Here is a 27,468-nt window from a genome sequence, read left to right as displayed (position 1 = left end):
CATTTTCTAAAAAGAATTGACTTGACGTCTTGTTTTTACAGGTTGTTATTGATGCCTTCAGATTGATCAATGCTAATATGATGGTCTTGGGACATGAACCAAGACAAACAACTTCAAATCTGGGTCACTTAAACAAACCATCTATCCAGGTAAACTCAGTATTTGATGATGATAAACTCTGTTTTGTATTGAGTGGTGTTTAATCACAATGATGTGACAAGTATTTTCAAATGTTACAGCTGTAATTTGTATGTTATCCCTCTTTGCAGTATTTTAATGTGCATATAAAATTAACTTGATATTTGAATAGGTCTACTCCTAATTTGAGTGTAGGATTGAGCTCTAAATTAGTCAGATGTAAACACAGAATTTAAGTAGATACTGTCAAGATTTAGTACAGATTTATAAAATAAAAAACTTAAAATAAATCTTTTGTGTGAATTTGGGAACACAATACTCTAGTTTTTTCATATTAGTGATACAAGAGAGGGCGAATGGTATCCTTTTTCAGTATTGCAGTTTTAAAACTGCTCCTGCTAACATAGGCTTGAGCTTTCCTATAGCCAGGATGAGTAAATGGTGTTTTATTATCTACTGTAAGCATCCCAATTATATGTGATAAAAGAATAAATTACGCTTCAAGCAACCATTGAAAAATGCCCTATCCATTAATCCTTATGGTCTCTTTCCACTTGCTTTACTGCTACATGTTTTTTGCTTAATATATATTCAACTTTTTAATGTGTCCTAAACAAATATTCCATCGCCAACTCTGGTTATTACATTGGTGATCTTTGTAATTTGATGAAGTGTGTGTGGGGGGGGGGGGGAATGGAATAGATCATTTGAATGTATAATTGACCATTTCAAGCATAATCCTCTTTACTCGAGTGTAATGTTTTTATATATCTTTGTAAGAATGTATACAGTTTAAAACATTGAATTTCTCTCTTGAATATTTACTCTATTTGGTTTCTAGTGTTGACTATTCAGGCCAATACTCTGGTCTTCAGTGAAGCGAAACCTTTATTGCAGGAAGCTTCTTCTGCTCTAAAACAAGAGTATCCTCCTGAGTGATTAATGCCTTGTCTGTATTCTTGTGCCTGGACTTTAGTTTTTTTCACCACTGAAGAAAAATGTATTTTATTTTTAAATGTATTGTAAAAGGCATGAATAGTTGCGACCGAGAAGCCTAATTACTTCTCTGAAGATTATTTACATGAACAGTAATACTAATGTATGTTGCTAAATACGGCCTACTGAAAGACAATATTAGTAGCCACAGTAGAACTGAAATTATATGCTTCAACTTTTACTGTCAGATAGCTATGTTTGGGGAGATGCCAGCTAGCCATTGTTAAACCTCTACCTTCAACACATTGGTAGCTTTTATTATTTTATGCATTAAAACACTTTTTATAAAGAAAAAATGAGCAAAAATATTCATACTAGTAAAATAGTTAGTTTTAAAAGGTTGAAGTGTTTTGCTTTTGATTTTTGAGTCTGTGAAAACTGCAAAGTATAATGAGTATGAAATAACCTACTAATGTTTTTGAGTGGATACAGGCAAGCCCATGCTTGCCTGTTTCAAGAGAATATATTACTGGGCTTTTTTAGGCTGTATGTAATGACCTCTCTTGTAAACCCCCATAGTATCATACTGCTTCATTATTTTTTGCAAAAGGTTAAGTAATATCTCACAGTCTAAGATCATTGTCGTTGCAGCATGGCATATTTCAGACATACGTTTTTTCACTAATTGCAAGTCAGCAATGACCAGTTACATATTTCATTATTACATTAAAATATTGCAGTTTGAAATTAAGTGTATACATATGAGTTCTTAAGACTTATTCTTTCCACAGAGAACAAATGTAGATACACACATGTTCTAAAGTCCCTGAGTGAAATGCTGACTGCATTGAAGTTGATGGCAAAACGACCATTGACTTCAGTGGGATTAGGATTTCACATGCCCCCTCCCCCATATGTTATCAAAGTCATTTTGTGAAGCATAAGGCAAGCTTATTAAAGACTTTAATATTACGGGACTTAAGTATTACATGATACACATTAATCTTTCAGTGAAACAAAACACTTAAGGAACAATGTCTTTAAAATATAGACCGCAAATAGGTGTACATTTTAGAGGTTCCAATTAACCTGTTGTGGTGACTAATAGTACAGTTTCAAGATTGTTGGGAGTAGTAATGGAGCAAGGTTTTTTAAGTGTTTGCACCTTGCTCAGATAACACCTAAGTTGAATTATCTGTTGCTGTTAGAAGCGCAGTGATTTCAGGGGAGATAGTCAAAGTCTATTTAGGACTTGTACTCCTAAATCCTCTTAAAAGCCTCCCCTTATCTACAGTTGAGTTAAAACAAGAGGGTACCATTTTTCGATTGGGGGTGGGAGAGAGAGAATGTCAAATGAAACTACAGAACTTTTCAGTAACTTAAGGCTGAAATTACTCTAACAATAAATAGACAAGTGTTTGGTTTTGAGCTTCTGTTGACTACAGTAAAGCTAAATGTGTATCTTTCTTTGACAATCAGCAAACTAGTTAACATACAATTAGTTCATGTAAAATGTAACTGTTTAATTATTTCTTTGTATAGAATACAAATACATGCAAAAACATCTGTTTTCAACTTTGTGATAACTCTTAAGTTTTAATTGCGGTAGGATTTTGAAGCACGAGAATGAAAAGCTGTACTTGCATTTTGTGGAACAAGCGCTAGCCATGGATAGCTTTAAGGAATAGACCTCAATAAATAGGTGAAATCATCAAAATATAATTTGGAATATCAAATATTTCTCTATTTCTTAAATGTTGCATGGTGTAATTTTTCATATCTTTTTTACATTGTGAGAACAAAACAACTGACATGGACTTGTTATATTCATACATAAATTGTTTCTAGAAACTGCATCTTAATCCAAGCCATGCCTTAAAATGTACATTGTATCAACATAAGAATCACACCCGTGTCTGAAAAATGTTTACCTCCTGTTTCAAGTACGACTTAAGTTTTACCATAAACAAGAGATTGGAGAGAAAATAAATTTTTTTTGTTCGTTTTCTGAATTTGTCAGCAGTTTACAAATAGTTATACTTTTTCCCTGTTTGTATGAACCTTTCACGTGGAAATGGAGGAGAGAGCAACATTTTTTGTAAAATAGGAAAATAAGGATTGTTAGGAGCCGGTATAGTGGTTGACGCTACCTATAACATGTTTTCAAAACTATTTCAAGTTGACTGCTTTAAATAGTCACTTTCTTACAAATATTTTTCATATCTATGATAGTAACTTTAGTTACATATTTTTCCACAAACTTTTATAGGCTCTAATTCATGGACTGAACAGACATTATTACTCCATTACCATCAACTATAGGAAGAATGAACTAGAACAGAAGGTAAGGGGGGGTTGCATATATATTTCTATTTTAAGTAAAAGAAACCACTTTACAAACTGTTTAAACTGACCTGTGGTATGTTGCAGTTTTGTAATTTGAATTTTAAGTTCTGATATCTTGAGCTATGATTCCCTGTCACTTTTTTCTCCATGTCATGTTATGGGTGTGTTAAAGCACAAAGTGAGCCTAGGCTGAACTCTCTTGAGCAAACTACATCTCCTCCAGAAGGATCTGAAAAGTATCTAGAAAAAAAATCTATCTCATACACAGATAACTTGATAGCGGTTTTTGTCTATAGCAGGGGTAGGCAAACTACGGCCCACGGGTCAGATCCAGCCCCTCAGGGTTTTGGATTCAGCCCGCGGGATTGCCACCCCCATGGCGCCGCGAGCCCTGCGCCACTCCCAGAAAGAGCCAGCACCACATCCGTCCCCTCTCCCCCAGGTGCCACAGGGATGTGCCCATTGGTTGGGAACTGCGGCCAATGGGAGCTTCGGGGGAGGTACCCACAGGCGACGGCAGCACGTGTAGCCCTCTGCCCCTCCTCCCCCAGGGACCACAGGGACGTGGTGCCAGCCGCTTCCTGGAGCGGGGCCAGGGCAGGCAGGGAGCCTGCCCTGGCCCCAGTGCGTGCCGCTGCCATCCCAGAGCTGCTCCAGGTAAGTGGTGCCGGAGCCCGCACCACTCCTGCACCCCAACCCCCTGCCCTGAGCCCCCCCCCGCACTCCGCACCACTCCTCTGCCCCAACCCCTGCCCTGAGCCCCCTCCCACACTGTGCACCTCCTCCCACGCCCTGCACTTCCTCCCGCACCCCAACACCCTGCCCCAGCCCTACATTCATGGCCCTGCATGCAATTTCCCCACCCAGATGTAGCCCTTGGGCCAAAAAGTTTGCCCACCCCTGGTCTATAGTATCTACATTTGTCATACTTTAAAGTTGTATTTAATCCTAAAATACCTTCATTCTGTTTTGTGCTTGAGAAAACAGAACAGGATTACCATACGTTTCAAGTCTTGGATGGTGACTCTGGCAGCCGTTATACCTGCTATAGATTTGCAGGAATAAGTTGAGGCTCTTGATTTTGGGGAAACCTACTTCCAAGTTACAGAGCGATACATCAAAAGTATCTCAAGTGTGCATAGGCTGTAATAGCTTCCAGTACAAGGTGCTTTCAGTTGGTCTGGATAGAGCTCCTCAAGTCTTCTCCAAATATCTAGTAGTAGTAGTGGCCTGCTTAACTTATTTTGCTCTGGAGCAGTGGCATTGTGCAGTTTCATGCCCATTGAGTGTCAGTGAATTCTATGTCAAATTTGCTTAGTTAAAAAGATTTTTTTTTTTTTTTTCAACTTCCAACTTGAGTGCTTTAACCACTGGATAAAAGGCATAAAGTGGACACCACCACCTCGTCCAGCAGCCTTGACCTGCTCCGGAAGGAGCATCTGAGCACACCAACTGGATCAGGCCCTGTGGGGAGGGAGGGAAGGAGAGATAGCTCAGTGGCTTGTGCATTGGCCTGCTAAACCCAGGGTTGTGAGTTCAATCCTTGAGGGGGCCACTTAGGGATCTGGGGCAAAAATCAGTACTTGGTCCTGCTAGTGAAAGCAGGGGGCTGGACTCGATGACCTTTCAAGGTCCCTTCCAGTTCTAGGAGATAGGATATCTCCATTTATTTATTTATGTGGGCAAGATAGTCTCCTCTGCCTCTCTTTTTCCCCCATTTGTGGGTTGCATAGGTGGGAGATAGGCATCCAGACACCTAGAGTGAGAGAGCAGTGCACATGCCAAGAGAGAGAAATTTAGGCACCATGGATACTTTTACAGCAAAAAATTAGGTGTTGAGTGAGTATAGCTGCCTATAGGATTAGGTGGCGGCCTAGTGGAGGTGTTGTGGATTGCAGTGATGCCTAAAACTGGGATTTAGCCCAGATCCACAAAGGTACTTAAGTGCCTAACGTTCCTTTTTCAGAGCAGAATCACACTTTCAAGGGCTCAATGTGTTTGTTTTCCTGAATTTGGATGACGGGTCCAACAGAACCAGATTCCCACAATAGGTATCTCCCTTTTGGGTAGTCTAATCTATCTTCATCCTGATGCAAAGGCATACTTTCAGAAAAGCAATTCTAGATTCTTCAGGGGTGATTATCTTTTTAGCCTTGTGACATGTTTATGGACATTCAAAAGACTTTACAATACAACCATGCAATAGGATCAAACTTCCTAAAGTTCAAATATCTTTGATCTAAGGGTTTCCTGTACATAAATAACTTTGCTTGGTAGGCTGAGAATGAGACCTCTGCAACCTTGACTAAGTATCAATTACATATTAGAAACTGTCAGTCTGCAAGCGTACCTGAACTTGTCTGAGCAAGTAAATAATAATTCTTAGTGCTTTAACTAATCTTCACAAGTCTCTGATAAGGTAGCCACTCATTCCAAAATCCTGCATATGGTTGTCTATAATGTCCACTTTTGTCTCTTATCAAGCCATCTCCATTTGTAGTGAAAGGTGTAAATATTCCAAGCCTGGTTGGGGAGTGCATCTACACTATTGCAGAGTTTAAGATCTGTGGAAGCCTGGTTAATCTAGACTTCACAGCAAAGCAAAAGTTTTCAGAGTAGTTTGGCTACTATGAAAAGCTTTCTAGTCACTAAGGACTTAATAGTACAAATCCTGACAGACATTCCAGCCAAAGACCTCAATTGTTGTAGTGGTGAGTCTCTTTCCTTTAGCTGTCTTCCAAAGTGAGGGTTCTGTGGGAATGATTCATGACTCATCATTTCATTCCATGGCCACCTGGCATGGAAAAGCAACTCCTTTGCAGATATGAATTTCAGGCATTAAAGTTAAAATAAAGGGTCTTCAAGACTTCAGCAGTAAACCCCATATTGAAGAAGTTGGGACAAAATGGATCTATTTGCTTAGAACACCAGATACCTCCTGTACTGATTTGCGAGGGGCAGTGGATCCCTGATACAGGCATTCTTTGTGTACTGGAATGCCTTTCCTCCAATTCCTCTGCTCCATCAGGTTTTCAGAAAAGTAAAACAAGGCTCAGATAATTCTCATAGTACCTGCTTAGGCTTATCAGTTTAAATGCCTGGATCTTCTGGGCATTGCGTCAAAACCAGACCCAAACTTACTTAATCTTACAGAATGGATCTTGGCATCCTATTAGATGTGGAACCTGAATGCTCTTTTAAGGTGCAACAAGTTATCTTGAAACCTAAGAAGATGGCTACATGGAGATATGCTAAGATGTGGGAAAATGCAAAAAGTCCATGTATTCCTGTCATTCATTTTTTTGGGACGATTTGTTTTATAAAAGACATTATCATGACTTGGTTTGGTTGCTAGTAAAGTCCATCTCAACTACAGCAGCCTACTGTCCTCCAATACAGGGATCGTGAGTGCAGAATATATACCTAATATGCTTAGTCCGCAACACCAAACTTCCTCCCAAGTGTGCCTAGAGGCCAAAAGCTTCATAGGTCCTCTACCTAGCTGTTAAAACAGCCTCCTTTCTTCTGACTACTTCTATAATGCAGTTATGCATTGTCAATACCAAAACCTACAACAAACTGAAAATCTGGGACAATGTAAAATAGATGTATTATAAAAATTAAATAAGACAAGCTACTGCACTGATTGTGTATTATTAATTTTCATACTTCATTTAAAAAGATTTTAATTTTAAAAGAACTGCTGCAAAATTCCTAGTCTGATGTACCAAAATACTACAGAATCCAGTGATGTTGAGTATAGACACCAGTTAGAAGCTGCTCCTGTGTACACTTATATTCTAACTGTTCAAGATCAAAAATGCTTTTGGAACATTTCTAATCTTATTGAATCTATAAGTACGTGTAGTAAATTAACTTTCTGTATCAAGTGGACTTTTATAGAGCTGGAAATTTATGTTCTGATGTAGATGTTAAACTGTATGACTTTATTTTGCAGATGTTGCTAAATTTGCATAAGAAGAGTTGGATGGAAGGTTTGACACTTCAGGACTATAGTGAACATTGCAAACTCAATGAAACAGTAGTGAAAGAGATGCTGGAGTTAGCTAAGAATTATAACAAGGTATTCACGTCCAACAATAAAGTTGAAATTGCTCTTATGAAATAATTGACACTAGCAAACTTCATTGGATAAGAAGTTGATTACAGATCTCTTTGCATTCGCTCATGGTAATGTCGTAGAAAATAAACGCTAACAAGAACACTGAATAATTGAAAGTGAATAACTTTTGAGGCTTCAGTGATCACTAATATTTTAACACTCTCTTTTGGGCACAATATGGGAATGTACATGTTTTGTATTGTATGTATTTAGTAGAGTAACTTTTAAGGGACTTCAGTGGATTTGGCAAATAAGGTATAACTCTGGCTATAATTATAGACCAAAGTTTTGTGAGCATGGAGTTCCTGATTGCTAACCAATTAAAGATTAACCATTGTTCATACTTTAAGGACATTGTTCGTACTTTAAGGATGTGTGTAATCTGTCCCATTGACTGTATTTAACTATTTGAAGTGGATGGGTCTTGAGTTCCTGTAGTTGAGCTTTAATTCAGAATATTTTGGATTTAATTTGATTTCTCATTTCATTGCTGCGGTCAAAGACCACTAGATCAAAGATTTCAAAAAATATATACTTCCATTATAGTGTGTACTTGGAACTCTTTAAATATATACAGCCTGATAGTTTTTATGCCAATGTAATGGAGTGAAGAATCAGGCCCACACTTATTCGTAACATGTAATTATGACATTCCTAAATAAAAGAATGATTGAGACTTGCTCTACTTATGTAGATGCTTACTAGGAAAATGTACTGTAAGACTTTTAAAAAAGATTTTTAATACAATTTTTAACTTGCTTATTGGAAGTCCCAAAATACTAAACTTGAATATTTTATTAACATTAAACATAAATAAACAAGGAACTTTACATACAAAAAAATCTATTTAAAGAAATATATAGAAGTTACTTAAACTAGAATACAAAAATTCATAATAAAAAATCAAATTTCCCTTAGAAACAACAAGGTTAATGCTATACTTTGAACATTATATTTTAACCTGTTTTATCTAGCTGTTGATGTGATTATTAGGTGCAAAATTCTACCCTTGTGTAACATTTTATAAATTCTAAGTGTATTTTTCTTTAATATAGTTTGGTGAGTAAATCTAAAATATCTGACAATAAAGCTGTTCATGAATACTCCCCTTAATCTTTTGCACTGACATTTTAACAGATTTGTGCCACCTTTGCTGAGCAATTGAAGTGCCTTTCCTTTTGACTTAATATATGCTTCTGAAACACTGCTGTCCTTTTGATTTTTAAGAAGGAATTATATTTTTATAATCCTGTGGCTCTAGGAAAAAGTAAACAAAATCTGAAACACTGACCTTTTTTGTATTTTTCACAGGCAGTTGAAGAAGAAGATAAGATGACACCTGAACAGCTGGCAATAAAAAATGTTGGCAAGCAGGTGAGGTGTAATGAATTATTGTGAGGTGAAATAACCTGATTTTTTTTTTAAGTATATTTTAATATTATTTTAGTCACATGAATTGCAAGTGATTTCTGTTCTATAGTCTGGCTGTCTTGAATTCCCTAGAGGTCTTGAATTTACACCTGATGGACAATATTATTTAGGCCTCTGACTGTAGGTAATCTGCAAAGTGGTTACAAAATTGTCCTTTGATTGCAAGGGTCTACCACAACATTTCTTATAATGAAGTTTAAAAGTATATTCTGGATAAATAATTATAATCCAGTAGGGAATATCCTGTAATTTCTGCATCTTTCTTCTTTTTAAAAAGAAAAAAACAAACAAAAAACTAAATACGCTATTGCATTCTGGAGAAGACATACTATTTTTTTAAAGAGGCAAGTCAGTCAGTCTGGTGCATTACACTGTTGCTGAAGAGCCAGTAGAAAGGGAGTAAGTTCACCCACTATTCAGATACATTGATGCTTGATGCCAATACACACATAAGTACACCAAACACCTTCGTGTTACCTTGTGCTTCATAAGCAAAACAGTTTAGGACCATAATTGAGATTTGGGGGGACGGAGGGGAGGCTATTAAATTAAGTCCATCGTTCTGTCATGGCAGGATGTACTCTCCTGACAGAGGACTTGACAGATATTAAATTAATGATATGTTTTATTTTAGCCTAAAAGCCAAAGAGAGAAATCTGTTGAAATGGAAAAAGGATAAAATTGTTAAGAAAACATTGTTCTCAGAGTTCAGTAGGACTCGGGGGGCAATAGGAACAATGGATAGTTTTAAAAACACCTCCACACTATTCCCTTAAAGGAGAGGCAGGATTTATTTGTATGGCGGGCTGTAGTAGAACATGAACTGTATTTCAGAGGATTATGGAATATTTTTGTGTCAACTTCCAACAAACTGATGTTATAACTTATCTGTAATTTTCTTCCAATCATACGCTTTTGTAGCATTCAGATCTGTAGCAGGAAAAAATCAAAAATAAATGTATAGGAAGAGCCATCTTTTTCAAAGATCTAGAACAGTTGTAAATATCCCTTCTTGTGAGCCTGAGCCCAGGTGTAATCTACAATCTAAACAATTCTTTAAAAGCAGGTGCAGAATTTTTTAAGTTAATACAGAGTAAAAAAGTCAGATTTGTTTTCCTCACACATCAAACTTTTTTTTCTAAAAGAAACTGTCAAAGGTAACTTGTAAAATCATTAAATGAAATAATTTTCTTTTCAGTTTTTTTTCCCCCTCTGTCATTTATACACCAGGTTCTGTAGACACACAGCTGCTGATGTGAATATTTGTCCTCTATTTGGAAAGGTCATTAGTTTGAATGGAGAAATCTTAAAGAACTACAGGACTTTGTAAATGGATTAAAAAAGAGCAGCTTAGACTTAGTTCTGTGGCAATCAGAACTATTTTGTATGTGGAATAGGCTCAATAAATATTTTAAATAGATCCTTTATTGTGTACACATGCTTTTTTTTTTTTTGTCTCCACTATTGTAATATCTGTATAATGGGCTCTGTACAAACAAATGACATAATAGATTGAGGAAATATGCTACTTTATGGTAGATAATTTAGTTAGACCCCAATCCTGCAAAGTTTTTTATGTATGTGCTTAACTTTACTACTGAGAATAAACTTGTGTGAATACATGACATGGATCCATTTTATGTAGGTAATTTAATAATACTTAGCACTTATATGGTACTTAATATTTTCAAAGCACTGTACAGACTTAGGCTCCAATTCTGCGGAGACTTGAGAACATGCTTAGTGTATAAAGTTAAGTCCAATGGCGCTCAACTTTTTTACTGGTGACCCCTTTCACATAGCAAGCCTCTGAGTGTGACCCCCACCCCTTATAAATTAAAACACTTTTTTATATATTTAACATAATTATAAATGCTGGATGCAACGCGGGGTTTGGGGTGGAGGGGTCTTGACCCCAGTTTAAGGACCCCTGCACTAAGTAGTTCCCTTGAAGCCTGGGAACTCAGCAAGAGGTAAACACTGTGTAATATTCTTGAAGCCACTGAGACTACTCTCAAGTGTAAAATTAAGCATATGCATAAATCTTTTCAGGATTGGGGACCCAAGATTATATACAGCTTTGAAAATACAGAGCACCATGTTTGTATTGCTAAGGTGGAATCCTGGCCTTGTTGATGTCTGAGAGAACACACCCTTTTTTTCATTTTAAATAGTGTGAATCTCACCTCCTCAGAAATGGTTTCAGAAATGGGTATTTGAGTGATAGAAATGTCTATTTAAATAATAGGCTAAAATAGCTTCAAAAGAAGTTGTCCTACACTATCTTAACTTTTACAGACTTTCCTGAGGTTTTTCTTTTTAATACGGGAAATGAGGATAACCACAAAAATAAATTTGAAGGTTTGTCTTAACCTTACAAAAACAAGAAGGTTAGAGTCATGACTAAAATTGCATACCTAGCATATTCTGTTTACAGAATAATAGTCAAAGGTAACGTGTGTGTGTGTGTGTGTGGGGGGGTACATGATGGCACCACTCCCCTCACCCCCATTTCTACCAGGGTTTATATGCCCTGCCCTGAACCCTGCTGCATGCCACCAGAACACGCGCGCACACGCTCACACTCGCGCTCTCTCTCTCTCTCCAATGTATAGGGTTTGCGGTTAGTTCTAAAGTAGTGTTTGTCTACAGTATAGTTTTTATTGACCTAGCTTCTGAAGTCGGAGGCAGTTAAGATACTGTGAGTGAAAGCCTGGCCCCGTTGAAGTCAAGAAGGTGTTTTGTCATGGACTTCATTAGAGCCAGGATTTCACCCCATGTGTGGAATTGCATAAAAATATTTGCTGTCCCTCTATCCATCCAGAATTTGAAGAGACTGATTTGCTTATTTACCTACATATAACATCTTTGAATAATATGAAGAGCTACAGGGTTTTAGAAATTTAGAATCAAAGTTACATGCAGTATCTTGAAGGCAGGAAAACTTGAGGGATTTAATAGGCTGTCAGTGTCCATTAATTCACTGTGTTCTCAAATAGTTGAAATCCGTCATCTCTGAAGTGTTCATTTTTTAGTGATTCCTCTAATAGCCTACTTTAATATTTATTTTTCAGGACCCCAAACGTCATTTAGAAGAACATGTGGATGTGTTGATGACCTCGAATATTGTCCAGTGTTTAGCAGCAATGTTGGATACAGTTGTATTTAAATAATGAATTTACTGTTACTGTGGTGCTTTCTGTGTATATTCTTCTATTGTTTCTAACACTCGGAAACCAGAGACTGCAGAAAGTATATTTGGTTAAATGGAAGACATCTGGCATCATTTGCAGTCTAAGAGCAGCACTATAACACCTTTCAGTCTCTGTTGTGCAATTACTTCTGTTTCTTTTTGTCAGGGTCTTTGCAGATTCCAAAGCAGTTCAAGAACACAGAGTGGGCAAATTGTATTAAGTTTTCATTTAATATTTGGGGAAAAATCAGTAGTACATATATATTTTGATTGTTGCTACATAATAAAAATACATTTACAGTCTATAATGTTTAAGGTTTTTTGTCAATATACGGAATGGACAACATTGTAGAAAACTCATGCAGATAAATCTGGTTTCTTTTGCATTTTTATTGCATATTAAGTGAAACATCGATGAGCTAGCAAAACTTCACAAATGAAATATGACTTCCATTAATCACTGAGGTATTCTAGAAAAACATACTTTTTTCATAAATAGTGATGAGTACAAAAGAACATTATTGCCATGCAAGTTTTTTTCATAATGCAACACAACTCCATGAAAAGCAAATGCTTATGAAAATGACATATGTTGATACACTGATGCTCAGCACATCTCCAACCACCCTAATTCAAGCAGGTTCTTTCCTGGATAGTTGATAGCAATTGACCTGAGAATAAATTTTTGAAGGGGCTGCATAGCCCATATGAAGTTGGGAGGGTATCTGGGGAATGAGGGTATGTCTTACAATGGAGATGAGGATAGCTGAAGGGGAATAGACATGATGAGGAAGAAGCACATCTGCTGTAGCCTGTGCTTGTACCATAGCATCCTGCTCTGTAATCCGCTTCTTGACTATAATGCAGCTTGACTGTACAATTTTCCTTTTACAAACCCCCAAAAGGCATTTTCTAGTTCTTTACTTTGCCTTGCATTTTAGGAACTCCACAGGAAAGGGACTGTGTGGCTGTTTGGGGGAGCTGGTGCATGCAACGACATGAGGGCCAGAAGGGACCAAAGTACTATCTTGGAAAGGGCAGGGGAAGGTTTCTAGGCAGTTACCATCTGGGCCTCTTAAGCCCCAGCAGAGCACAGCTTCATTAGGAGCTGAGCTGGATGGATAGTTTGATGCCTTCTGCAACACCCACTCCCCAACACCCACAAATGCTTCCTCCAAGACAGTTCGTCAGCACCTGCCAGTGCATATCTTCCGATTATCCTAGTTTAGGAACTACGCAGGTTAACAATTAAAAAAAAAAAAAAAAAAATTAACATTTCTGCATGATTCTCAGTTTGCAACAAAATTAAGTGCAGTTGCCATGTAAAATGTACCTTGCTGCATAAATTAGCTTTTAATGTGCTAAATAGTACAACCCTTCCCTGTGTCTCTAGTTTTACCCCCATCTCCAGATCTTTCAGCCAAACCATCAATTTCACACTGGAGCGCATGGTGAAACTACAGCTGCTTGGCATGAAATACTGATTCTCACAGAATTATATCTGTATTTTGCTGAAAATGAGGATGCATGGCATGCACTAAACCAACAGAATATGGGTAATGCAGTAGTGTGCATGACTCGCATTCATGGAAAAACTTCACTAGAAGCATTTCCTTAAAGAGATGATATATGGTAGTTTTCCTTCTAAAACATGGTTTTATTAAAATAACTAATCCTAAACTAGTGCACAATAGGCTACCACAAATGCCTCTGCCCACAATCTTGTACTCAAGTTATGGAACCAAAAATTGAAACACATTACTGAATGCTGCATTTGCATCTGTCTACCGAATAATGTAGCTGTTGGCTCTGTTTCTGTAGCATTAAAGAGTCTTGATACAGGGTGACCTTAATTGTATATTTTTTCCTTAGGAAAAAAAACATTGTTGCTAACTACTTTCACCTTCTCTCCTCCTCCCCTTCCCCCCACACTCCCAGTTTCCTAAAGTTTTATGATTTGTGTACAAATATAGGTTTTAGTTCAGATTTCGGAAAGTTTGGAGAAATATCAACTTGATTTTTTTTTCAAATTGATAAAAAATATCAATTTAATAAAAAGCACTTTTTAAAATAGTATTAAAATAGTAATTTTTTTAAATTATTTAAAACAGTTGTTTTCTGGATCCCATCTGTTTAGAAGAGTCCTTTTGGTGGGCCTGATGGCAACAGACCTAAATTTGCAGAGTCCCATTTTTTTCCCTGTCTTTCTCCACCTAAGCTTGCCTGGTGCCCCTAATTTCAGCTTTGTTTCTGATATTACTGCTAAATACATTGCCTACCCCTGCTCCAAAGGAATCTATGGCATGTGTGCCGAAGGCGGCGCGCAAGCTGATTTTCAGTGGCGCTCACACTGCCCGGGTCCTGGCCACCGGTCCGGGGGGCTCTGCTTTTAATTTAATTTTAAATGAAGCTTCTTAAACATTTTAAAAACCTTATTTACTTTACATATAACAATAGTTTAGTTATATATTATAGACTTCTAGAAAGAGACCTTCTAAAAATGTTAAAATGTATTACTGGCACGTGAAACCTTAAACCAGAGTGAATAAATGAAGACTCGGCACACCACTTCTGAAAGGTTGCCGACCTCTGCTTTGGAGCCTGGGGAAAGAGCTGGCAGTGAGCTTCACCAACAGAGCGAGGCCTGGAAAACAGCAATCACATGTCCTATGTTGTTATGCTAGTATACGAGACAAAATGCAAGATGTTGATGGTGATTATAAACAAAACTATTAAATGCACAGAGAACCAACTTTTTGTCATTTCTCCATTCTAATATATTAAGGGTTAATTGTAACAATATTATATATACTTTCAAATAAAAATATGATTTTCAAGTCTGTCCTTTTAAAGGGAATTATAAGAATAATAGTTAAATTCATAGAGTCCAAAGACAGAAGGGACCTCTGCAGTCATCTAATCTGACAACCTCCACAGGTATAGAACTTCCACCAAATAATTCCTAGAGCATATTTCAGAAAAACATCCAGTCTTGATTTAAAGGTTCACTTGGCACTTTGTAAAGTAAAAACAGATTTGCTACTTCAAATTCTTTATAAATTGGAATTCAGAAAGGTCCCGAGAAAGGAATTATGAGACCAACTTGCTTTTCTGGTTAAATGTACCACTTTCTTGCAGTCCAGGTGCAAAAACTATTCCCCAACACTTTGTCTAATGTGACAAAGGCAAAGAGGATGCCATGTCGCTTTGGTATCTGAAGCAGAAATGTTAAAACAAAGATTCCAAGAAGGCCCTATTGGTTCCAGTCTAAATTTAATTCCAGTTTCAGGTGGATGAGAGCAATGCAGGTTTGCATCATGGAGCAATCTAGTCTGAAATACTATTCCATGGAAAACTACACTCAGAATCCTGGTGTCAACTGACAAACCAAGTGCCCACTATATCACCAGTTTGAACTCCCAATAGCTATGTCAAGTTTAGTGGCTTGGTTACCTTGAGCTAGAAGTTGTGCGTGGGGACAGAAGTCAGATTCGGTGTAACACAGTTGTTCCTGGAGGTGTAACCTGGAGGTTACAAGGTACTAGCCACCAGCCCAAAGGAGACATGAAAGCATTTGTTAATGGGGGAGGATTCTGCTATGAGCAACCTACAGGCACAGCCACAGCTTGCCACCTCACAAACTTTCCCCTGCAGGTGGAACTAAGGCCTCTGAACCCCCAGGAGCAGCAACAGCCAAAAGGCAGAGAGGGAGCATACAGTGTAACTGGCTCAGTGTACTTACCCAGAAGACCAAGGCTTGCTGCCCTGGTGCCTGGGGGAAGAAGGGGTCTCTTTACCCCTCCTTGTCCCTCTCCTAGGGTGACCAGATGTCCCAACATTATTGGGACTACCCTGATATTAGAGGCTTTGTCTTATATATGCAACTATACCCCCTACCTCAAAAAAAAAAAAAAAAAAAAAAAAAAAGTGTCCTGATATTTCACACTTGCTATCTGGTCATCCTGCTTGCTCTCCCTGGGGGAAGAAGCTTGTTCTTCAATGTTAGAAAAAAGAACAGGAGTACTTGTGGCACCTTAGAGACTAACAAATTTATTAGAGCATAAGCTTTCGTGGACTACAGCCCACTTCTTCGGATGCATATAGAGTGGAATAAATATTGAGATATATATACACACATACAGAGAGCATACATCAACCTCAGTCTTAGAGAGTGCCTGGTTTTGTCCCTGCCCAGCTATAAGGAGCTTTGGGTCCAGACAGAACAGAGCCTGTTACCTTTACTGGGGGCCAGCCAAGGCCCCTCGCCCAAGCATTGCTGCTAGGCCTGCGGCAGGCACCCCCTGAGCTGCAAACATTCGGGTTTGCTGGGCTGATGCTGTCCAACAACCCCCCTCATTTCCTCCTTGCCTCTGCTTGTGAGTCCCCACGGAGCCGGCCGGCCGGAAAGACCCGCTCTGCCGCCGGAGGAGAGAAGTGGCTTTAAGCTCGCCTGCCTCACGCGGGTCGCGCGCCCTGAGGTAGGAGCAGCGAGCTCGGGGCAAAGGGGGAAGCCTCCGCCTCCCTTATGCCCGGGAAGACAAGAGAGGGTGCCCCGCACACACTGTTCCACCTGGATTATCCACGGAACCTTCAGCACTCCCCGCCTAACAGGTGGGGTGACTTGGGCCTGTTACACTGTGAAAATCGCGCCTGTCAACGTGGGTGTCTAGCTTTTCCCTAGTTTAATGAAATCGTTATTTGGGATCCTCCCCTCCCCCCGCCCTAAATCTTTTCTCTGACAGGAGCTCTAGCAACACGTTAATTTATTTCTATGAATCGAGCTAACTGCTTCTGACAAATCTATTACAAAAGATATCTCCCTCCTAGCACTGCCTGTGTGATTCAGTCACTGAGAGAAAACACACGTCAAGTGGAAGGGAAGCTGGAGCTAGATGGAGAGATGGATGCCTTGTGCCATGCTTTTCTGATAATCTCCCGCATTACAGCACACCGATCAAATATTTATTTACTGAAGAATCAGTAAACATGACTGCAAATACATTAGGGCACTTCAGCTGTATAGCTTATAATTATTTCAAAACTCAAAAGAGATGAGACATTGTTCCTGTGTACATATGCTGCCTGAACTGAGTTTTATGGGTGTTTTATTTTTCCAACGCAGCATTTACCTTTGAGGGGAGGGAGTTACACTGGAGGATGGGGGAGTATATCTCATAAAGGATTGCGTCCCGTTATTGTGCACTTCATATTAGCCGGAGAAGCCAAATTCTGGAACTTCTAAGGCCTCCAGCTTGTGGTTTGTATGCTTTTTACATCGAAATCGTTACACTCAGAGTGTACCTGGGCTCATTCTGAACCCCAAAGTCTCCAGCATCTTATCTCTTTCCTTCTTCACAAAAAGGGTGAAAAAAATTAGGAAATCGCAGGTCTTTGTTTTTTTTTTCCTATCCGTAGTCACAAAACTCGAAAGGTCACACTGTAATGAGCACTCATAGCAAACACAGCCCCCCCTTCCCTTCTATCCCACAATAAAATCATCTCCTTCAATTTGCCATGATCGTCGCGACCAGGAGCCAGGTGATTATCCTAATTAATGTCTATCTAATTAAATTACTGTCAGCGGTTAACCAATGGCAGGAGCCGTTTCATCCGCTCCACAAGCAGCAAGATCAAAAGTGAGTCTTTCCTTATTGCTGCATAGTGTCAATTGGCCAATCTCTTCTCCCAGGGAAAAAAAAAGTAAATCAAACGTTGGGGAAGCATTTGGTGGGAGAAGTGCTTTCTGCCTCGTGAGGGTCCCAGGATGTCTAGTTTATGTTAAGAGGAGCCCTTTAGAACCCGAGACTGAAGGGTTATTAGATTGGTGCTAGAGCTATGCAGCTGGAGCATTGTCTTTCTCCCTCTATCATGCTCTCCAAGAAATTTCTCAATGTGAGCAGCAGTTACCCACATGCAGGCGGATCTGAGCTTGCCTTGCATGATCATCCCATTATCTCGACCACTGACAACCTGGAGAGAAGTTCACCTCTGAAAAAAATTACCAGGGGGATGACGAATCAGTCAGATACAGACAATTTTCCTGACTCCAAGGACACACCAGGGGACGTCCAGAGAAATAAACTCTCTCCCGTCTTGGACGGGGTCTCGGAGCTTCGTCACAGTTTCGATGGATCTGCTGCAGATCGCTATCTGCTCTCTCAGTCCAGCCAACCCCAGTCCGCTGCCGCTGCGCCTAGTACCATGTTCCCTTACCCCAGCCAGCATGGACCCGCTCACCCAGCCTTTTCCATCGCCAGTCCAAGCCGCTACATGGCTCACCATCCTGTGATCACCAATGGAGCTTACAACAGCCTCCTGTCCAACTCTTCTCCACAAGGTTACCCAACGGCAGGCTACCCTTATCCCCAGCAGTACGGCCATTCCTACCAAGGGGCTCCTTTCTACCAGTTTTCCTCCACCCAGCCGGGGCTGGTGCCCGGCAAAGCTCAGGTCTACCTGTGCAACAGGCCACTCTGGCTGAAATTTCACCGGCACCAGACAGAGATGATCATCACCAAACAAGGGAGGTAAGCGGCACTTGCTGCTGCTGCTGCATGGAGCGATTGAGCGTTAGGTGGTGGGATTGGGACTCCAAACTCTTCCTTACGGAGGCTTTTGAGGAGGGCGATCTGCGCTTAATATTCGGGGTGACTGACAATGCAACCCACAAAGTCCAACGTGAAAATGGGGAGCTGGACGGGGTAGGTCACGGGGCGCCTGGGTGGCAGCTGCTAGGGGGGCTCGTGATGTGCTTGTACCAGGTGTCTAGAGATAGGGTGCAGGTCCCTACCTGGCCAGCAGTCCCTCCGGAGAGGGCACCCAATGCGGCTCCCTCCTCCCTTTGTCCTCATCCCCTTTTCATTCAGCCCTGTAAGTTCTTCCCCTTGTTATTTGTGGTTCTCGGCTTATCACGAAACTGGTTGGTTTTGTGTGTGTGTGTGTGTTTTTTCTATTAACAGGCGCATGTTCCCTTTCCTAAGTTTTAATATTTCTGGTCTCGATCCCACGGCTCATTACAATATTTTTGTGGATGTAATTCTGGCCGATCCCAACCACTGGAGATTTCAAGGAGGCAAATGGGTTCCCTGCGGCAAGGCGGACACCAATGTACAAGGCAAGTTCTTCCAATTAACACTTTTCCCGACACATATTTAGGTGAGAATGGTTAATTAAAGCCTTTGTGGACTGGCTCAGGCGACTTCTTAAACGAGAATGGGCCAATGATGCTTTTAAAAAAAATAAAAAGAGGGAGGGGGGAGTGAAGGGTGTTCAGAAAATGCTATTTTAATCCTCCCCAGTTAAAACGAAGGAAGCATTGCCGGTAAAGCGCTGTTAAGTTTAATGCGATTCACTGGAGCCCTGTGTGTGCTGCTACAGTTGCAGGAGGGGTGTGTGTGTAAGAATCGTGGTGTGTTTATTTGTTTCTTTAGGAAACCGAGTGTACATGCACCCCGATTCCCCCAACACAGGAGCCCACTGGATGCGTCAGGAAATCTCTTTTGGGAAATTAAAACTTACAAACAATAAAGGAGCATCAAACAACAACGGGCAGGTCAGTGAAACGCACACACGCTCTTATTTGTTGCTTCCAATAAAATCCTGAAAATTCAGATCAGATCCCTGTTTTCTTAGGTAAACCATACTGCTAGGGTAAAACGTGCGAGTTTCTAATCCTAACAAGTTAGAATTGTACAGGACTTCCGAGGAAGAAAAAAAAATGCTGCACAACCCAGCAACAAAACCCAGACCCAGATCAGAGTTGGGTTATGTGTGTGTGTGTGCGGCGCATTCTGAAGTGGAGTGAATCTGTAGCTGTCCTGCTAAAAGGGAGCGATGACTAGGTGGTGTCTTAGGGGTGCATTTCGCCTTCTCTGATTATTAATATTAATCCTCTCTGACAGCTCGGCCTCGGCTTTTTATTCAAGCGCTTTAATAAGAAAAAATACCAGTAAATATCCGTCTCTTTTCTCCCTCTCCTCGCTCCAATTTAGCGTTTCTGCCCCTTTGTCCCCTTCCCCTTTCTCTGCCTGACAGATGGTGGTCTTGCAGTCCTTGCACAAGTACCAGCCCCGTTTGCATGTGGTGGAGGTGAACGAAGACGGGACGGAGGATACTAACCAGCCGGGCAGAGTGCAGACTTTCACCTTCCCGGAGACTCAGTTCATAGCCGTCACCGCCTATCAGAACACCGATGTAAAGAGCTTGGCGCTGTATTTCCCTCGCGGCCATCCTCACCCTCAACCGGCCAGCAGCGCTTTAGAGCTTCCGAGGCCGGCTCGTGGGGGCTCCGTGTAGGTGCCCGGGAAGAGAGAAGCAGATACACGCCGTGCAGAGTGCTGGCGCGCGTGTGTGTCTGCGGCAAAGGGGTGATTGAATCCAGCCGGCACCTTTTTATTCCCCCTGCAGGATCCGAGCGGGCTGGACCTAGATGTATAATATATTTGGAGTTGCAATTCTGTACCTTTTGCTAAAATCGTCAAGAATTGTGAGACCCAAATCCGCAACACGGGCAAATGTGTGGATCAGATTTCTGTATCTTTGCATTTGCCCTAGTTAGTCTCACGAGCACACACAACTCGGGCGTGACAGAGTGAATATTTCATAGGGGCTCAATAACCATCAGTTTCCACAGTGAACGTCTTCTAAGAAGGCCAAGCAGAAACCCGGGTGCATTTATTATATTAAAACTAGAGTATAATACTTGTCAATAGCTGTTATGTTCCCATTGAAAAGCACACATTTAATCTGAGGTGATTTTTAAGCAAGACTGCAAAGAGCCACAGATGCTGCTGACTGTGTTGGGGGTGATGGTACATTTTAATCAGAATAAAATCCTGTTAATGTATAGACAGATATTTTTTGCTCTCACTTTAAATGGCATGCATTAAAAATCGGTATATTCTGTTTTCGATTGATAAACCAAGCACAGATACAATAACCTCTTAAAATGTTATATAAAAACACTTGAAATAGTCATTTCTTATCCTAAATTTTAACTTTAATTGTGAATAATTACTTTTCAGAATAGACGGTCAAAATTATTTCACATTTTTATCAGTAATTGTAAGACCCATCAATTTTCCTCTAATTAAAACCTTTATAAATACGCTAAGCTTAGTTTTTATATTTTGAAGAGCGGCCATTTGAGCAACTAATGAAAAAAAGATGGAACAGCCCTGCTTTAAAAATGTGCCTCCTGTACGTTGCCCACTGTCATGCTTTCATTATATATAGGTACGAGAAAATACTAATTGATCCTCTATTTTCCTTCCCAGATCACACAATTGAAAATAGATCACAACCCTTTTGCAAAAGGCTTTCGAGACAATTATGACACGTAAGTAAATTGTATTTTTATTATCCCTCTTATCGGATGCGCCCACATAGGCCGGTAGATACTCTATTTGGTTTAGTATTAGGGGTTGGATTAAAAATCTCTCTAATTATTTAAACATTGAAATATTCAGTATTAAGCTTAAAAAAAAAAGTTCTCCCAGAGAAGAGAAAGCAAATGCAGGCTCCTAAACTCGGGACTGGATTTCGGGTGACTGAATAGAAATGAAATTCAGTTGTCTCCCTTATTTTTCATGGAAAACTCTTGGTTTTCGCATTAATTTGTACGCCTGTGTTAGCAAGAGGCAAATTTGTGCCGAAGAGCTAGCTGGAAGAGGCTGGCTAGCCCATTCAATACAACCTTGTGCAGTTTGGGGACAGATGCTCTTCTCACCCCCTCTGCCTGCATCTGAGGCTGCGTGTGACTTTGGCAGTTGTGATGTTCTTTCTGGCATATGACTTTGTACCCATTTTCAAGTTCCCGTTTATTCAAGCTGTGTATGTAGGCTATGAAATAAGGACCTCTTGAATGGGAGTTAAACTACTGAATATAAATGACTGTTTAAATCATCCTGGACACTATACAGAGAGTTTTAAAGGAAATTTCTTCTGTTTCTCACTCTGGTTTTCATTTTGGCGTTTTTGCCATTCCTATATATATAGATATATATAATGGAAAATGTCTTCGTGGAAGGCAAATATACATAGAGTTCATTATGCTTTTATCCAAGATCATTGGCCATACATACTGGTCTAATCTTTGACCGATGGTATGTTTGTGATACGGATTTCAAACTTGACTTTAGAAGTTTGCCCCATGCTCCTTTTCCCGCATTCAATGGAACAGCCCAAAATCTTAACGACACAATGTACACTGCTCAATGGCCCCTGTAAGGAAGGTTTGGAATAGGTAGAATAGCTAAGAGTACCCAAGCTAAGGTGCTATTTCTGAGTACTTCTGCTTCCCTTTACCCCCCAACGCTGGTACACAGTGGAGAGAGAGCAAAAACAAAAATGAGAATAATGACATTCCACACCCACCTCCGATTGCTGTGACTATAAAGCAATAAAATCAACAAACTGCTCTAGCCCTGGAGTCTAGAAGGGATAATCATCTAGAGAATGAGTGAGAAGAGCTCCTAACCCAATGCTACTCGGAGACCTGGTGGGTAGTGGGGAACTCAAACATCATGGGAAAGCGCACGGGTTTTTGCTCTCCTAATTTTGCCTGAGCGCCTATTCAATGGGAACAGAGTGGGCTGACCACCTGCCAGGATTGGGCTCTGTGTTTAAGGGGAATATTTTTCTTTTTTCCTTGTGAGTAAGAGAAGCGTATATGTGTTTTAAGGAAATGGAAACAGCCCCCCAGATAAAGCTTCTCCGGATCCCATTGAAGTCAGTAGGAGATTTGCCACGAAGTAAGGCCCACATTGAATAAAGCACTTAAGTATGTACTTAATTTTAAGCAGTTGCGTAAATCGATTCATATTTAGCAAATCAGTAAAATCCCATTGATAATGGGATTTAAGCACACAATTAAAGCTAGGCACGCGCTTAACTGCTTTTCTAAACCAGGGCCTAAAACTGGGATCAAGCTCCTAGAGTGACCACTCTGATTAAATTTAAAGTAGCTGACTGTTAAATCTTACACACATTTATTCTTATTTGGAAAATATAATCGTAGCTGGTTCATTCCCCTTCCCAAGAATGGAATGGAATGTGCAACAAGTGATCAGAGGAAAAAACAGGGGTTCTGGCGATTTTGGTAAGAGCCGCAAAGGAGAAGTAACCTGAGTATTTGAGCATACAGAATAGGTCACTGGTGCTGTGCAGAGACTACGTGGTCTTTGTAACTTAAATAATACTTTTCTGTATATAGGGTAGACAATCGATGAACAACCTTCTGGACTTCTCCAACCACAAAATGCCTCTGCTTTCTCTTCTTTTAAATTATAAACTTCACATGTATGTCGCTTTAAAAAGAGCTTAAATGCTGTCTAGCACATCGCATTTGTTTAAGGGCCAACTGTGTTCTGGATAAGTAATTTCAGGAGGCGTGGAGGGTTAATTAAAGCACAGTTTTAGCTTGAATGAAACGCACACACTAACTATTCATCCATTAATGGTTTTATAAACACAAATTTCAGTCCAAGATTGAAGGATTATATATAGGCTATATTGGAAACAATTGGACGAATCTGCTTTTAAAATTCCTTCAGTAGGTGTTTGAAGATTAGCTGGATTTAAATTCAATAAAATCTGGATAGTTGGTTTGTGACTCTGAATAGTAAGTGTCAAACCGCAGAGATAATTTTTCAGTCTGCCATTCACGCTGTTTGCTACAAATGGACCAGGTTACCTGTTGCGCATATTGTGGGATTGGTCAATTTTCCACAATGCAGGCTTTCCCAAGGTACCATGAAAGATGGTAGGATGTTAGCTGACTTGTGGATTTTAAATAAATAAAAACAAGAAACTTCATCCTTTAAATTACGCCCTTACTAGATATATACACAGCAAACTCGTTTTCAGTTTGTATTTGCCTATTTTTTTTAAAGTAAAATGTTAGATCCACTTTGCGGATGGTGTGTGTAAAAATAATCTGATCTTTTAAACTTTTCTGGCCTCAAATAGCCTCCCCAGTATTCAATATAAAGATGAACCAGAACTGTAGGGATATCTGCCTGGTATGTTTCAGGTTGTCATGTCAATCTGGTCAACTAGTTTCTTTAAATCATTGAATGGTCCCGCTTCTGCACCTGTGCTACACTATTGTGTTTCTGCGTAATGCATTTTCGGGGGTATTTCTGTGAAGTCCGAACGGCGCTTTCTCCACTCCGGTCACTGCTGAAACTGGGCTCTCTTGCCAGCGAGTGCATTGGGTGAAATCCTGGCCCCACTGAAGTCAATGACAAAACTCCCGTTGGCTCCAGCGGACCCAGAGATCCATGCAGGGTGCCTGCCTGCGCCCGGCTCTGGTTCAGGACACCCAGAACTCTGCCCTTCTCTTTGGCAGGATCTACACGGGCTGCGACATGGACCGGCTCACGCCTTCCCCCAATGACTCTCCCCGCTCGCAGATCGTGCCCGGGGCCCGCTACGCCATGGCGGGCTCCTTCCTGCAGGACCAGTTCGTGAGTAACTACGCCAAGTCCCGCTTCCACCCGGGCGCTGGCGCTGGCCCGGGACCAGGCAGCGACCGCAGCGTGCCCCACACCAACGGGCTGCTCTCTCCACAGCAAGCCGAGGATCCTGGGGCCCCGTCTCCGCAGCGCTGGTTTGTCACGCCGGCCAACAACCGCTTAGATTTCGCGGCCTCCGCTTACGACACGGCCACTGACTTTGCTGGCAATGCCGCCACCCTGCTGTCCTATGCAGCGGCCGGGGTCAAGGCGCTGCCCCTGCAGGCCGCTGGTTGCACTGGGCGGCCGCTGGGCTACTACACTGACCCTTCGGGATGGGGGGCGCGCAGCCCCCCGCAGTATTGCAGCAAATCCAGCTCCATGCTCTCCTGCTGGCCCAACAGTGCAGCCGCTGCCCGGATGGCCACCAGCAACCCTTACCTAGGGGAGGAAGCGGATAGCCTGGTCACCGAGAGATCCCCCTTGCCGGGCGCTGAGGACTCCAAGCCCAAAGACTTGTCTGACTCCAGCTGGATCGAGACCCCCTCGTCCATTAAATCCATCGATTCCACCGATTCTGGGATTTACGAGCAGGCCAAGAGGAGACGGATCTCGCCCTCTGACACCCCGGTGTCGGAGAGCTCCTCTCCCCTCAAGAGCGAAGTGCTGACCCAAAGGGACTGTGAAAAGAACTGCGCCAAGGACATCGGCTACTATGGCTTCTACTCCCACAGCTAGACTCTGCCCCGTCCCCGTGCTTCGCTCTGTAGTCGGTCTCACACCGCCACGATCTCCAGTGAACACAACAGTCCTTTTGCACAACAACGTTTCAGCAGTTAGCGCACTGATCCTAACTTTAGCTGTATCTTTTTATTTCCCCCGTGAGAGAGTTTTAGCTGTAATCCTCGCTCCCTGTTTCCCTTTCTGAAGTGTAAAGAAACCCTATAACCCCTTTAGGAGATCTTGACATTCTTTGGCACCCGGTGCTGGCGCTGATATACGAAAGCAGCAATTCTGCCGTTGAATCTCCTTCTAATTCTCCTAACCCCATTGATGAGCAGGATGATTGACTCTCAAAACCATACAGCGCTTCTTTCCTTTTCCATGGATGGATAGTTGGGGATGTTAGTAATTTTAGTGGAACAAAGCCTGTGAAACGCCTGTACATAGTGTTTAATTTATTGTAACGAATGACTATACTTTTTGTTCCCATTGTGAAGTCCCAAAACTAGATCATGTTTAACTTTCTCGATTTCTCCTTTCCCAACCCCCAAAGTTCACTCTCTGTTCTAAATGCCTCTGGAAACACAAAATGTCCCATAGAAATAGCACTGAATAATGGGTTTCACACTTCCTTACAATCCCTCGCATAGAATAAATTACTCTGTGCCCCGGGCTGACACAGCTAAGGAGTATCTGTGTTTGCCCCTCAAAAGAATAGAAATCTATCTAGTTGGAAAGTCGATTAAGTAGCAGGACGCCTTCAAACAAAGAAGTAACTGCATCTGTAATTTTTTTTCTTAAAGAGGAGTAGCTCGATAGCAACGTTATTTTTGCCCTATTTGTTCCTCCCACCCCTCTAAGTGCCAAATCCATTACTGGCCTGTGCAGGTGCCAAATATGCTGGCAAACAGTTTTCAAATTTCTTTGCAGTTTCTCCCCCTTCATTTATATTTCTGTAAATCGTTGTAATGAATAACCTACAAACGATATAGACGACTGAATTGTTGGTAATCATAGTGTAGTCCAGTGAAGATGAGTTGTGAGTTGTATATTTTACTGCATTTAGTTTTGGAATTGACTTTTTCATAAAGTAGATAACTGAATCTAACTTTCTGGGGGTACTGTAAGTATTGCGAGTAAGAGTGATCTATCATCCTCTACGCCTCGTTACGTTTGAGAAGGAGCATTAATAACCCCCAAGCTCTCCCCCGTGGAAGTAGAATAGTAAGTCTTTGAATTCTGAGTAGTAAATCTATACAATTAAATCATTTTTATAAGGAAAAAAAATCGAGTAAAATATGCATCAGGCAAAATAGTCAGCCAAGATTCCAGCCGACGGGGAAATTTTTCCTAATAGAAATTCAGGGTCATAAACGTGTGTATATTTTTGGCTCCTCTGTAAATCAAATGTTGTGATTTTTATATTTGTTCTGTTATGTGTGTGGAACTGAATGATTTATACAAGTGCAAGCTCCATTGAGATGTTTTGTTTTTTGCCCGTTTGTATTGTCTGTGTATAACAAGTAAAATAAACCTGGCAAAACGTTAACGTGGTGTTTGAAAGCAGTTTGCGTTTTACAAAGATGCAATTGAAATGATCTAAATGGACTGGGGGAAGAAATCCCCTGGATACTAATAGCAGCTCACTTTATAACCTTTTCATGGGTTTCGAGTGATAGATTAAAAACATGCGGTGATTCCATTGTTTCCCTGTCCTATAGTGGTGTGTAGTTCCAGGTTTGCATTTCTGCTTTCCCGGAGGGGCACAGGGGAAGTGGGAGTGGAATGCTTTCTCCTTTCCTATCGCCTGACCAATGTATTGACTTGAGGTCTGCACTAGGAAAAGGGAGAGAGGGTTGAAGTCTCCTCGGAGTTGAGAGGTTTATACCTAAACAATTCTCTACACGTAAAAAGCATTTTGCGAAACGCAGCCTTGTCTTACGTTTGTGTGCGGAGTAGGGGCTGAGCGCTTACGGGACGGAAGCTGTGGCTATAGCAATGGTTTGACACAGTGTCCCCTGAGGTGAGGTTATTGGAAATGCGAGCCCAGGAGGTGCCACTCGCTTTAAAGGCTGAGTTCGTTAGCATTGGCTGGAGCTTTGGAGCAGGACGCCAGACGCATT

The 27,468-nt window shown here is 40.9% G+C and overlaps 2 protein-coding genes across 3 annotated transcripts in view; both read left to right on the top strand.

Annotated features, from left to right (window-relative positions):
- Positions 1–12,469, top strand: part of PSMD14 (proteasome 26S subunit, non-ATPase 14) — a 61,181-nt gene extending 48,712 nt beyond the window's left edge. For both annotated transcript variants that reach the window (XM_054044374.1, XM_054044373.1), the window contains exons 8-12: positions 42–149; positions 3,344–3,418; positions 7,379–7,504; positions 8,855–8,917; positions 12,049–12,469. In XM_054044374.1, the coding sequence (XP_053900349.1) occupies positions 42–149; positions 3,344–3,418; positions 7,379–7,504; positions 8,855–8,917; positions 12,049–12,147 (471 nt within the window). In that variant the 3' untranslated portion in view covers positions 12,148–12,469. The remainder of the gene's footprint in view (positions 1–41; positions 150–3,343; positions 3,419–7,378; positions 7,505–8,854; positions 8,918–12,048) is intronic.
- Positions 12,470–17,920: 5,451 nt separating this feature from the next.
- On the top strand, positions 17,921–26,894 carry TBR1 (T-box brain transcription factor 1). The gene is made up of 6 exons (XM_054044080.1): positions 17,921–18,694; positions 19,127–19,281; positions 19,598–19,719; positions 20,202–20,360; positions 21,443–21,504; positions 24,517–26,894. Exons 1-6 carry the CDS (start codon positions 18,003–18,005, stop codon positions 25,358–25,360), a joined length of 2,034 nt encoding a protein of 677 aa, XP_053900055.1. The 5' UTR covers positions 17,921–18,002; the 3' UTR covers positions 25,361–26,894.
- Positions 26,895–27,468: the final 574 nt, after the last annotated feature.

This window comes from Malaclemys terrapin, chromosome 11 (assembly GCF_027887155.1).
Source record: "Malaclemys terrapin pileata isolate rMalTer1 chromosome 11, rMalTer1.hap1, whole genome shotgun sequence".
NCBI lineage: Eukaryota > Metazoa > Chordata > Testudines > Emydidae > Malaclemys > Malaclemys terrapin.
Note: the sequence above shows the minus strand (reverse complement) of the source record. Positions and strands in the feature narration are given on the sequence as shown.